This window comes from Vipera ursinii (assembly GCF_947247035.1).
Source record: "Vipera ursinii genome assembly, chromosome: 1".
In the NCBI taxonomy this organism is placed as follows: Eukaryota; Metazoa; Chordata; class Lepidosauria; order Squamata; family Viperidae; genus Vipera; species Vipera ursinii.
The window spans coordinates 25,153,828-25,167,265 of NC_139512.1; the positions used below are offsets into that span (position 1 = coordinate 25,153,828).

Below are 13,438 nucleotides of genomic sequence, written 5' to 3' on the forward strand. Positions count from 1 at the left end.
GGGGGGCGGGAAGAGTGAGGGAACACTGAAACGTGTTTCAGATCATCCAGAGAATTAGTCTTAAACCTACCTTGATGGTCTTATTTTTAAAAATAAAAGTAATTCAATGAGTTTATTCTGACAGTAAAAAAAATAATGTGCTATACAACTTTTCTTACGGTTTGAAATCTAATTTTCCAATTACTTCATATTCCTATTTAACAGAGGTGTTTTTAAGCAGTGAAGCCTTATGGATTAAACAATAAGGATCTTCATTATCGATTTAAATCTTAGGGAAACCCTCCTAATATAACACCACCAACACATTAATCCAAAACATGAAAACTTTGTTAACTGGAATTAAAGAAGCCCCAAAGGAATGAATACAAGAATTCTCCTGAAAACAATTAATAGTTGGGGGCATTCTCTAATTTTCCCGGTTCACTTGTAGGAAACTTATTTTTTTTTAAGTGTAAATAATTAAAAAAGAAATTTCCAGTCTGATGTTGTCACAGGACTGTGTCACAATTTAACTGTATTGCCCCATTCTCTAAACATCTCAATTAATTGCAAACTGGGCTTACCTGGTGGTTTAGAAGAGCTTTCTTCAGTCTGACACCTTCCAGGTGAAGTAAACACAGCCAACTAGGAAGACTACACTAGAGCTTAAAATATTTGATGGTGCTCAGCATTCAGTTATCTACTGCTCAAGCCTGGTGCTGCATACAGGGATAGAAAGCTGCTAAGAACTCAAATTCAACCATCAAGTGGATGAAAGAAAAAGGAGAAGCCAGCTATACAAAACGTATCAGGAGATAAGTGCCAGTTTTAAATTAAAATCCTTTATTTTTTCCCAAATACAATTCACAACTTATACATAGTGGGGGAAATGCTCAGACTGTGCAAAATAAGGATGGCCTTCCTTTAAATTTGCTAAACTATCCAGAATGGGTATTCTTCTCCAGAGGACTAGAGATACAAGTCCTCTCAAATGTACAGTAACTTAAACCATTTTGTAAAATGATTGAACTTAACATATTACATAGTAAGGCAAATTTGAATTCTGAAAGGTTTCCTGTCAATAGAAGAAAGATTTTTTTTCCCACGAGTTACTTGGGATCAATTTTATGTTTTGCTTTTATATATTATATACTAATGCTGTCATTGCTGAACTGCCAAAAAGAAGTGATTTGCTTTACATATTGCACTGACAGACAGAAGTACACAGTGTAATTGGTGAAAAAGAATACAAGCCCATGTAGATGATTTTAAAAAGAGGGAAGAACTCAAAACCAACCTTTGGACACTTCTCTGTCAAATGATTCCGGAAAAGATTACAACTGCAAGAGATCTGGCTTTTCCAAAATAAAAAAATAAAGTGAAAGCAGCTAAAGAACAAACATGGTATTGCAGTTTGAAATTCATTTTCAAGAGCAAGAACTGAAGACAGAAGCATTTTTAAAACATGGAAATTAAGCATGAGTCCAAGCAGAATTTAAATTCATTCAATTATTTAAAAATAATGGTTCTTTTAGCTATTCTGGTGATAATTCTAATTAAATAAAAGTTAATTCAGATTACATTAATTTGTTGTTTGCTTTTTAAAAAGATCCCTCACTCTTTTTAAAGGAAAAAGTGCATCAGACTCCCTTTTAGCAGCTACTCAAAATTGTTCTTCTAAAAAATAGCTTAGACTTTTTACTGTAAGACGAGGGCTTCTTAAGCCCTCACATGGGAGTTCTGTCCAAATGATAAATGAAATAATTTATTATCAAACCCAGAGTTTAAATAAAAGCCATTCTTGCAAAGACAAAAAAATCAAGAAAAGAAAGCATGCACTCAAATTAGCAGTGGAGACAAATATACGTATTTCTACAGGCACTGGCAGACGCAATTTAATTGTTACCGTTACTCGATGTAACACACACCCCACCATACAATACATTTTTTCATCCACTAATCACTGAGGTACCAATATTTAAGAATGGAAAGTTCAATATTGAAAAATAAAACCTAAAGTTGAAGTATTTTTTATTTTCCCCAGGAAAAAAAAAACTATGGTGAATTTGTATGAAATGTTAGTATACTTATAGAATTTTACAATTACATTGGCTTTTCTTTCTCTCTTAAACCAAAAAAAAAAGGTTGTGTTCTGTATACACAGGTTCTTGATTAAAATCTTCACCATTTATATAACAGAAGTCAGTAGACTTGCAAATGAAAAGAGGAGCTCTTGGCTACCTATTGGCACATCTTCCTGGTTACAAAGAGGATTTGAAGTCTGAAACAACCTGTTGTAAATTCAGAACAAGATGCGCCATGCCACACAGTGCAACAATTTAGGTGCAATGCTCGATGAGACACTCACAGAGAAGAGCTGTATGGAAGTTATTACATCCAACTGCAAAGCAATTCCACACAAATTGCATTGAATGCAAAAGATGCTGCTGCCATGTTTGTTGAGAAGAAAAGTCCTCCAATTAACGCAGCCAAAGTTTAAGACGCAATGCATCAACTCCATTTAAATAGTATCTGAACAACCTCTTGTCTCGCACAAAGCCAAGGTTTTCATAAAGTTTCAATGCAGATTTGTTCGTGATCTCAGTCTCCAGGACAACCTGCAAAATAAGACATATTTTTAAACAGGAGGGTTTTTTTGGTCTTTATTTATTTTAATTCCATTTATATCCCGCCCTTCTCCGAAGACTCAGGGCAGCTTACAAGCTTAGCAGTAGCCTTCATTCTATGTATATGCCTGCTTATTAGGGCTTCCACACACACACACACCCAAGCGGCATTATTACAAAGTCAGCTTAATTGCCCCCAACAATCTGGGTCCTCATTTTACCTACCTCGGAAGGATGGAAGGCTGAGTCTGCTTTTTAATTTATTTGCAGGACTTATATGGCTAACTAGCTCATACAGATTTTAGGCAGTTCGCAACAAATAATAAAAACATAAACAGAAATAGACCTCCCTCCTAGGCACCAGACCAAATGGTTGCCAGCTCAACCACTGCCTGGCTTGTTCTGTGCCCTCACGGCAGCGGCATAGGGCACGACACACGAGGCGGCAAACGGCTGGTTTCAGTGCGATACGGCTGTTTGTCGCCTGGCGGATCCTCCCCCTTCTGACCCATGTGCCATTATACTGGTTCCTTACTGCCACCCAGCTTGTTCCGCGACCTCATGGCAGAGGCATTGGGCAGGAGGGGGCAAACAGCCGGTTTCAGCACAATGTGGCCATTTGCTGCCTCGTGCATTGTGCCCAATGCTGCTGCCAGGCCTACCGTATGTTAACTCTTAACACCTAATGGGAGATGAGAAGCCCTGGGGAAAAAATGGAAAAACCTGGGTGGGAAAAAAAACGGTTTTTCCCATTTGTTTCCAAAGCATTTTGTTTGCTTTGCTGTGTGTTTGTGGCGGGTCGAATCCCGAGTGCCGCGTAACAGAGTGAGCGCGTTACTCGTCCCAGCTTCTGCCAACCTAGCAGTTTGAAAGCACGTAAAAATGCAAGTAGAAAAATAGGGATCACTACGGTGGGAAGGTAACAGCGAGTAAGAGTAGAGTAGACGAGTAACAGGCGCTCACTTTGTTACGTGGCACTCAGGACTCGACCCGCCAAACTGCCAACCTTCTGATCGACAAGCTCAGTGTCCTAACCCACTGAGCCACTGCGTCCCTTATAGCTGTGCTAGCTGCCTCTAACTGCCAACTCCCCTTGGTTTGCCTCTATAATCTGAGTTACTTCTGGCAAGGCTTTGATTTCTTTCTCCTGGGTAGACTTTTGCAATTCTTCCAATTCTGCTTCTGTGAACACTTTATTTCATATTAGAAACTGATGTTGATCTGCTAGCCTCTGTTCTGTTATTTCTGTATGTTATTCTTTCCAGAACTGGTGCATTCATTTCAAAAATACTCTTTTTTGGACTAACTGTAATAACAGATCATTATTTCTTTGTTTTCAATCACTGTGTATTTGTGAAGGGTAAACACCTTTCCTTCCAGTAGTTCTGCAGCTACTAGCCCTAGTTGCTCAATCAACAGTCCTGAGTCCTGTAACTTATTTTTCACCAGATGTCCAGGAAATCCAACACCGAGTCCTTGTTGACTCGGGTGACGACCCAGCCAGTATGGATTTCTGGGTTTACATGCTACCATTTTCATGTACTGTATCCCCAAAATATCAAACTTTTAGTATACTATACAAGCTCAGATCACTACCTTAGGTCACTTATATTATTATCTAGATCTGTTTAGGGGTTTTGCTCATGTATTTTTCTGCGTAGCCCAAAGGAGTCAAGTTCATTTTTTTGGAGTCCCAGAAAACATAAAGTATGTTTTCATATATTTTACTTAAACTGAAGACTTGCTTACATAAGAAACTGCATTTAGAAGAACAGCCTTCAAGTAAAGCAAGGGAGAAAAACAAAGTTCCTTCAAAGAAACAAAATAATTACCTCATCACAATCTCCTTCTACCATGGCGTAAATAGCTTTCTTAACCAAGTTTGTACCTGGAATACAAATAAAAAATTTTTAAACTTCAAGTACAAATAGTTATAGCATGAACTAGTCTGTGTTCTGAACTTCTAACACATGCATAATTTAAGAAGTAGCAATTAGTAATATGATAGTCTACACATTTCTTAAAAAAATTATCTCATAAGGGAGAGGGAAGGCAACCCAAACACCCAAGTCTTTACATTAAGTATAAGTGAAATATCAGGCACATCATTCAAAGATCTTATTTAGGATTATTCTTTAGCATTTCTGACTTTCAAAAATTTGCATAGCAGTTTCCAGAGGCAGTTTCACTTAATTTCACTTAGCCTGCCACAACTTACAGTGTAAAGTAAGGGAACCAATGGGGTACAGAATAAGCTAATAAAATCATATTCCTTTCCTTTAATGGGTTAAATTTCTGTCCCCAGTCTCCTTTTAACCTGTGAATGTCTTATATACAGTGGTGGCTCACAACAGAAAGCAGCCAACCTAAACAGAATATATTTCACAAATATGAGGCATGTTTGTCTTGTCAAAATCACTGCAACAGAACAGGGTTGGTGATGAGTTCAAAGTGGATATCCACAGAATAAGGATTCATGAGCTGCACATAAGTGTATGACAATAGCAGGCTGCTTCATTTAAAAATTATTGATTAAAGTAATTGCCACAAAGAAAGGCAATTGTATGCAAAAATATTTACCTCAAAGCAATAGCTAACTGAAAGTATATTACTTTCAGAAGGCTTCAAAAAGATGCAACTGCTATTCTTACCTATGCCTTTTCTTCTGTATTTGGAATCCACCGCTAACATGGCTATATAACCTCTACGAAACATCTTTTTGTGCATGTCCAACTTGCAGACGATTGCACCTACGCACTCATCACCTACCATTGCCTTAAAAACAAAACAAAAACCAAACAAAACACATCTTGTAGGTTAAGGCTAACACACGGTGCCATAAAATCACAATTTTATAGACACATTTTTAAAAAGACCCCATCTTGGAAATTCCCCAAAACTTTACTTATTAACAGAAGCTTAAATTAGTTTCTTGGAAAAGTAATATTATACTCTTTAGCTTGGATGTTAAGTTGCATGAGCACAAATATCTGCCCAGATTCAGGCACAGTGTATTAATTTGCTACCACAAAGGGCTAATAGTGAACAAGAAACTGCCCCAGAATGAGTAGGTGCATCTTTTATGCATGGAATGATAGCACTCAGGGTGCCTTTCTTTTCTTTATCGCTCTTTTTTGTCTATGCCAGAGATGTCAAACACAAGGCCCGGGGGCCAGATCCGGCCCGTGAAGTGGTTTCACGTGGCCCGCGAAGCCATCCTGGAAACAGTGAGGGAACGGCCCCCACTGCCTTGTCCCTGGCCCAGAGACCCTCCTCCTGCCAGAGACCCTCAGATCTCTCCCACTCCTGCCCAGGCCCCCATAGGCACCTTTGATGTGAACGATGTAGAGCTGGCCATGCCCACCCAGTAGGCCATACGCACTCTAGCCACGCCCACCCAGGCCACACCCACCTGGCCCCCTGAGGGCAACCGCAATGCTGATGCGGCCCTCAATGAAATTGAGTTTGACACCCCTGTTCTATGCTATTTAAAAAAGCTTCACAAATCTTCTGAGGGGCTTGCATAAGAGGCACACACACAAAAGCTAGGAAACCGTGCAAACTACCTTCTGTTTATAATATTTAGTACTCCAAACATTAGCTTTAGCCTGCTTGGCCTGGATCTTACAGTATTTTATCCAATATCTCAGTGTAGTTTGAATTATTCTTCAATGATACTTTTCTATTCTTTGAGACTGGATCTTTTATTTTTATGAGGAATAGAATTATTAAATTCCAAGTAGAAAACACATAACTGAAATATTGATCAGCAATTCTAATAAGAGCTGCTATATTAGAGCTGAAATAACTGACTGAAACATGAAAAAAAAGCTTTTGTAATTTCAATAGTCAAAGATTATGAAATGTAGATCAATTTTAAAATTTAATTTTTAATGAGCACATTTTTAATTTTTATGTTTCAGCAAGTTATTTCTGACAAATCCATTGCATGGTTCTTTTATACAGATATTGCTCGATATATACTTTATATTTTACAGATGTTAGTTTCAAAATATGCTTCTTTTAATGGCAAATCTGACAAAAAACACTAGCATCAATTTTTATCCTCCTATAAAAATACAAAACTTAGAATGTTGAGATTGGAAAAAGGAAGAATTGAAAAAGAAAATGTCATAAATCCTGACAAAACATATTGAATCTGGCTACAGCTGTAGGTGAAATTTCAGCTGAAACCTAACTTTCCCACTTTCATTTTTTTTCTGATCTACTTTTTGCATTAGGTGCATGTAATAAGAGCAAGAAACATATACATAGTTAACACTACTGTTCAACCTGTATGATTTGTTAATATGATTATGCTAGCATTCAAGGTATGCATGTACCCTCATGCTTGTAGATGTTTATTTATACAATATTTATAATGCTCATATAACTGATTGTTGCTGCAAAGGAGCATGTTGCTCATACCATGAGTCACAATTACTGACCAAGTTTGATGAAGTCAAGAATAAAAAGTTTAGAATCTTAAGATTCTAAAACACCCAGGCAATTATAAGTGTCAGAATCAGTATTTTCACCTAAAAATGAAGCTAGGTCAAAGTTATGCAGGTAAAATAGTTATATCTGCAGAAAATTTGACAAATTAAAGAAATGAACATTATTAGATTCAGACTAGATCAAACTGATACTGCAATAAATTCTGACAGACAGAAAGAGCAGTGAAGCAGCAATAATAACTAGAAAGATAAATGCCTGAGTATTCCAACCAGGGTTATGATCATGTATTCCTGTGAGTAATCCGTATCTGATCCTGGGAAATCAGAGGACTTTTTCCTGTCCTTTCGAGAAGACAATTCTAAAAAAAGCATTTTGGTTAAAGCAGTTTGTAATTGCTTCCTAAATATTTTCTAGACATTCCAATTTATATATTTCGCTAACCAAACCCAATAAAGGTCAGGTATATGCTACAGACTTCACCTTCCTCCTCTTGGCTTATGTTTCTCAATGGAGCCTCAAGTCCTTAGCTTTTTTTCTTTTTCTTCTTTTAAAGGCACATTAACCATAATTTATTCTATTATCCCAACCATAGAAAAACACAGCAGATGAATCAATGAAAGAGGGGGAAATTGCATATGCCATGTGAAAATCAGACTGAATCAATAATGTAAACTGAGATTGGACTGATTTCAGGTTTGTCAGATTTGCTTTTGTATACCAAAAGGTATGTATTTAGAATTAAAGGATTGAGGAACTCTGTTCCAATCAGTTATAGGGGGTACCCTTTAGGAATTTTACTTCCTCTATTCAAATGAGTATATCTGGGAGAGTAATTTTCCAACTATTCTAAAATCCTTAAAAGTTAAAATCAAAGCTAGCTACTCAAATACTCAAATAATACCAATATTATTACCAATATAATACACATATTATTGCCAATATAATATCAACACCAATCAAGGTTTGGATAATGTTTAATCCAGATAATATGTGGATGTTCTTGAGCTTTCTGACTATGTTAAAATCCTTAAAAGTTAAAATAGAAGTTAACTATTCAAATCCTAAAATAATACCAATATGATCACCAATATATTAATCAATGTTTAATCTAGATAACATGGTATTCCTGAGCAATCCAAAGGTAAATAATTCCTAGTTGCCTTAAAAGTAATTTTGGAGGAAAAACTTAATAAATGAATGTTCTCCTAGCTTCTTTCAATTATGTAATGATCCTTAGCCTAGTTTACAGGCAATCTATAAGGTTTCCTCATATCACATAGGGATTTGGTATTTTTACAAAACATATTCATGATATATGGAAAACAATAATTCTGAGCAGCAACACACCATATTCCTCCATATTGCATCCTGGTTTGATGAGAGTCCCTATCTAAAAGAAAACCTAGGACGACAAGTTGCAGCCTTGCTTAACAGAGCATACAGAAGTAACCCTTCCGGTTCTTAATTAACTGCAATGCTACTGCATTAACCGTTAACACCCCGCAATATTAAAATATTCATTAAAAACTCAATACATCAAGATAACATTGTTAAGACTATATCCCCTATACTCATATTAAACTAGTAAGAACAGCACTGGCATAATGTTTTTCAGTTATTTTCTAAGTTTTTGTTATGTAGTCATAGCTATAAGCTATATGTAACCATTTACAAACTTTTTTTGTCATGTCACTTTGTTTTTAAAAAGTCGGGACTATATTTAAAAATAAAAATAGAGACTGTTACATTTTCAACTATTTTTGTTCCTAGTTTACTTTAGAGATATTACGCTATTACTGAAATATTGTATAGCAAAGTTTGGATTTCTGAAATGTTTTTCATGAGAGAGCATAGGGGAAAAAATGTAAACTTTTCTGTAGGGTCTAAGCCAGTCATTGCTTAAACTGTCCATTCATTAGTTAAACAAATAGGAATATAGGAATGGGCTTTTCTTATTCTTATGTAATAGTTATTACCTACTTTTATGATTTTGCAAAAGGGAAAATAGATTTCAAATGAAAGCTGTAAATCTGGACATAACTCATCCAGCTAGGGCAGCGGCTCCCAACCTTTTCTATACCCCGCACCCCTGAAATGCTTTTGATATATTCTCGCACCCCTTACAGAAGTTTGAAATAATGGCAACAAATTATGCATATATACTATAATTTTGAAAACCCAAGTTTTCGCACCCTATTGGGAACCCCTGAGCTAGGGCAAGTTTCCCCAAGGAAATGCCCCTTATAAGCATTTACATTACACTGACTTGTTAATATATAAATCTTCATTTTCTCATGCCGCCCTATCTGTATCCCACTCAGACAAGTTTTCATGTTTATTGTTCTTTTTGCCTTTGCTTCAACACCTCAATTATCCTCAGAAAGCTAAAAACTTGTTAGTAGCTCATAGGCATCTGATAAAGTAGAACAAACTCCATGTATTTTGTCATTTCCTTGAAAAGATCAAATGAATTTACTAGATTTTCTCACACTGAGAATTTTAAAAATCACTGTATTAAGGGCCTGTAGACATTATCACAAATAAACACAGGTCAAACCATTAGAAACTTTTCTTTCAATTTGTAAAATATTTTAGAGATATCTTGAGAGAACTGACTTTCAAGTAAGCATACTCTTTTTTTCAGTTGTTTGTATGATACATGCAAAGTTTTAAAAGGAAGGCTGGCTAACCTGATATATGACTAAGTAGACAGCAGTTTAGACTGCTAATAAATAATAAGACTAACATAATTACCTTTTTAAGAAGAAATATTTAATGCAGTATGGTAGAATCATTTAAGAAATCCTTTTTTCCTTTCAAATTACCCTCTTCTTACAATTATGGTTCAAGATCTATGCTCACCTTTTTAGGGGAGAATGAACTGCTTTCTGTATATAGAATCATGTCTATTTAAGACATACAATTTGGTAAGAGGCATGTTGCACATAACATGTAGGTTTTCATCTCTGAAAATAAGTTGCAATTTAAATTTTATACAAAAACATTAAAATTACATAAATGGTACCAAGTTAAAATTGAATACTGTGAAGTACCAAGGGATATTCATATTTAAAATTCCCAAAATGAGTTTTTCAGAAGCGTTGTAAGATTGTATTAATCCTAATTTACTTTTCAAACATTTGCTCCATAAATAGAAAATTTTGTACAAATATCAACTTAAATATTTTCTAAGACATTACTACTTCTGATTTTAACTGGGCAAACATTGATAGAGCAAACTCTAAAAAACAAACTAATGACAATATAACTCAGCATCCCCAAACCATTTAAAAATAAACATACAGAATTCCAAGTTCACCAAGCACAATTCAATTTCCTTTGTCCTGGGAACAAAGTTATAGAGAGACTGGTCTTCAGTTTACACTGTACATGTGGGCAAAGTTTATGAATAATTCTGCATAATTCAAGCCACTTACACAATTACCTGGTTAGCATATGATTTATTTTACAATGTGCCTACTGGTGAATGACAGATGTGAGAATTGTACTCTATAACTTTCTCCATATCACCCACCAACATTTTTCCTTTAACCCTTCAACCTTGCAACACATTTTTAATCATGTCTCCACCCCAACTTACCAAAAAGCAAAGCTGAGGCCAGTTGTGGATAAAATACCTATAAGTGTAAATGGAGTAGGGTTCAGACAGATCTTTGGTGATCAGTCTCATGATGTCTGGCATCTGTAGCTCGGACTCGTATCGGACATATCGTATTGTGAGGTCCCCTTTCTCCTCCTTCACCTGCTGGGGGGGGCAGGAAGTGTCTGTATGGGGACCCATGGAGCATTTTTGCAAACTGCAGGTAGAGGCCAAGGATCTGGAGAGAAGTAGCAAGGACTCCTCTTCCCTTTCCAACTCCTGGTCCTCGCCTTCCTCCAACTCTCCTCCCCCAACCAGCCCATTCCTGTCCCCAGCAGAGGGAGCAGAAGCATCATGGTGGTGGTGGTGGTGGTGGCGGCGGTGTGGCTGCTGCTGTTGGGACTGTGCAGTCCTTGCCTGGGGGCAAGGGACCTGGTGGTGGTTGCTGAGTGAAGATGGACTTGTCTCCTGTTCCCCTCCCTGACAGGGATGCTGGGGCTCCTGCCCGTGTCCCATTGTTTTGCCAGGACCAGTGGTGATGGTGGCGTTGCCGTTTTTCTTGCTACTGGGCGGACATTGGTTCTCGTTGCTGTTGCTTAAAACCTTGTCCTTCAGGGAGCTTCGCAAGTGCCGCAAGTCCGACCCAGCGATGAGCCCGTTGAGCTGATGGCAATGGCGATGGGGCTGGCAAGCGCGGCGGCGGGGCAGGCTCCCCTCCCGCAGGCCTTCCTCCTCAGCTTCCTCCTCCCTGCAGGAACGCCTTCCTCCTTCCTCTTCCTCCTCCTCTTCCTCCTCCTCTTCAACAGTTCCCGGAAAGGGAGAAAGGAGCGCAGCGGCGGCTCCCGGCGGCGAAGCGAGGAGGCTGCTAGGCCCGGGCGGTACCTCGGCCATGTCCTGAGGAGACCAAAAGGAAGGAGGGAAGCGAAGAGAAAAAGTGTAAGAAGAAAACACCCGACGCTTCCCTTTTCATTCACACAACCCCACCCGCGTGCTCCCTCTTCTTCCTCCTCCTCACCCCAAAGTCCCTTCAGCAGCAGCAGCCGCGGTACCTCCCGCTCCCTTTCTCCGCTCCTCCTCATCCAGCGGCCGTAAAGCGCGACTAGGTTTCCTGTCAGGCCTGGCTGCCGCGGCTCCAGAATCAGGGAGACGGCGCGACACTTCGCGTCGCTTCACTTTATGGTTGGCCCCGAGGAAGGGCTGAGAGAGAGGAAGGAGAAAGGGGTCAGAGGCGTGGCTTCTCACAAGCGACTTTCCCTCCGAGGCGAACCGCGCGCGACATTGGATTGCCGCTCGCTTTACGGCTGGCCTTGCCGCTAAGGGTTGATATTGTTCCCGGCTCCATTCCGCTTGCGGTGGTAGTCAGAGACTCTATGGCAGGGGTCTTCAAACTTGGCCCTTTTATGACTTGTGGACTTCAACTCCCAGAATTCCTCAGCCAGCCAAGCTGGCTGAGGAATTCTGGGAGTTGAAGTCCACAAGTCATAAAAGGGCCAAGTTTGAAGACCCCTGCTCTATGGTCAGAAAAGGAGAATGAGGCCGTACTTGGGGTTACCTTCCTGTAATGGAAGGCTCTGGCGACATCGGCCAAGCGGCGCAAGCGCACATTGTCATTAAGCCCCGACTAGGCAGGATCAAACGAGTGAGGGGATGGGGGAGCGAAAACGGAGCGAGCGCTGAAAGGCATTTTCTACCAGACAAAGACTGGAGTATGTCGCCAGGATAGCTTAAGGGCAGCCCGTGCAGCAGGGACCTTTTAAAGGGAGGGCGGTTGTGCCTTGTATATGGAGGAAGGCTCCTTCTGCTCTCCAAAGTATTTTTCAAACTTGGCAACTTTAACATGTTTGGACTACAACTCCCAGAATTCCCCTGCCAGCATTCTGGTAATTGAAGTCCTCATATCTTAAAGTTCCCGACTTTGGGAAACCCACTGGAGTGATCAGTTTCTTTAATATTAATCAGCTGGACCATGCAAGAGCTATTTCCATATTTTGGGTGTGATCGCACATTCCCACTTCATCAGACAAAACTGGGAAGAGATTACTCTGATGAACTGAGAGCTAGTTTGGTGTGGTGGTGAAAGGAACCAGGCTAGTGATTTTTAGCTGGATGCCTTTTGGCAAGTCCAGAGGTAGGCAACCTTGGCTCTTTTATGACTCATGGACTTCAACTCCCAGAATTCCTGAGTCAGTTATGCTGGCTCATAAAAGAGCCGAGGTTGCCTACCCCTGGTCTAGTCTCTGTCTCTCAGCCTTCTGAAGAAAGAGACAATAACAAGCTACACTTGAAGATGTTGCCAAGAAAACTACAGAGGCTTGTTGCTGTAGTCACCAGAAGTCAAGGTTGATTGGATGGAATGTAACTGGAAGCAATCAGAAATGGTGGTTGTGGAGGAACGTTCAAATAAGCAATCTGTGCTCAAATTTGTCAGTCCAATTTGCAGGTGTATGAACCAGATATTTCATAAAATATCTGAGGTAAATCATTTGGTTTAACTCTGTTGTAGTAGCATGCATCATCTAATTCTAAGGAGTAATGGCTGATGGTGTTTGTTGACGTGATAATGCCTATACTCAGTGGATTTGGACTACAACTCCCAGAATTCAACATCAATTTCCCATCGTCCTGTGCGCTCCCACAGGGAGGGCCTTCTCAGGGTGCCGGCGGGTGATCCCCAGGGGGAGGGCATTCTCTGTAGGCGCGCCGGTGGAACTTCAGACCACCCCCCGATCTGCGTTCATTTCGCCGGGACCTGAAAACCTGGTTTTTTGATCTA

General features: G+C 39.3%; 1 protein-coding gene across 1 annotated transcript; it reads right to left on the bottom strand.

Annotated features, from left to right (window-relative positions):
- Window positions 1-673: 673 nt before the first annotated feature.
- NAA30 (N-alpha-acetyltransferase 30, NatC catalytic subunit) lies at window positions 674-11,786 on the bottom strand. Its single transcript, XM_083379482.1, has 5 exons — window positions 11,681-11,786; window positions 10,666-11,559; window positions 5,258-5,381; window positions 4,439-4,494; window positions 674-2,597 (listed from the first exon to the last, which is right to left on the bottom strand). Exons 2-5 carry the CDS (start codon window positions 11,554-11,556, stop codon window positions 2,460-2,462), a joined length of 1,209 nt encoding a protein of 402 aa, XP_083235608.1. The 5' UTR covers window positions 11,557-11,559; window positions 11,681-11,786; the 3' UTR covers window positions 674-2,459.
- Between the last annotated feature and the right edge of the window lie 1,652 nt (window positions 11,787-13,438).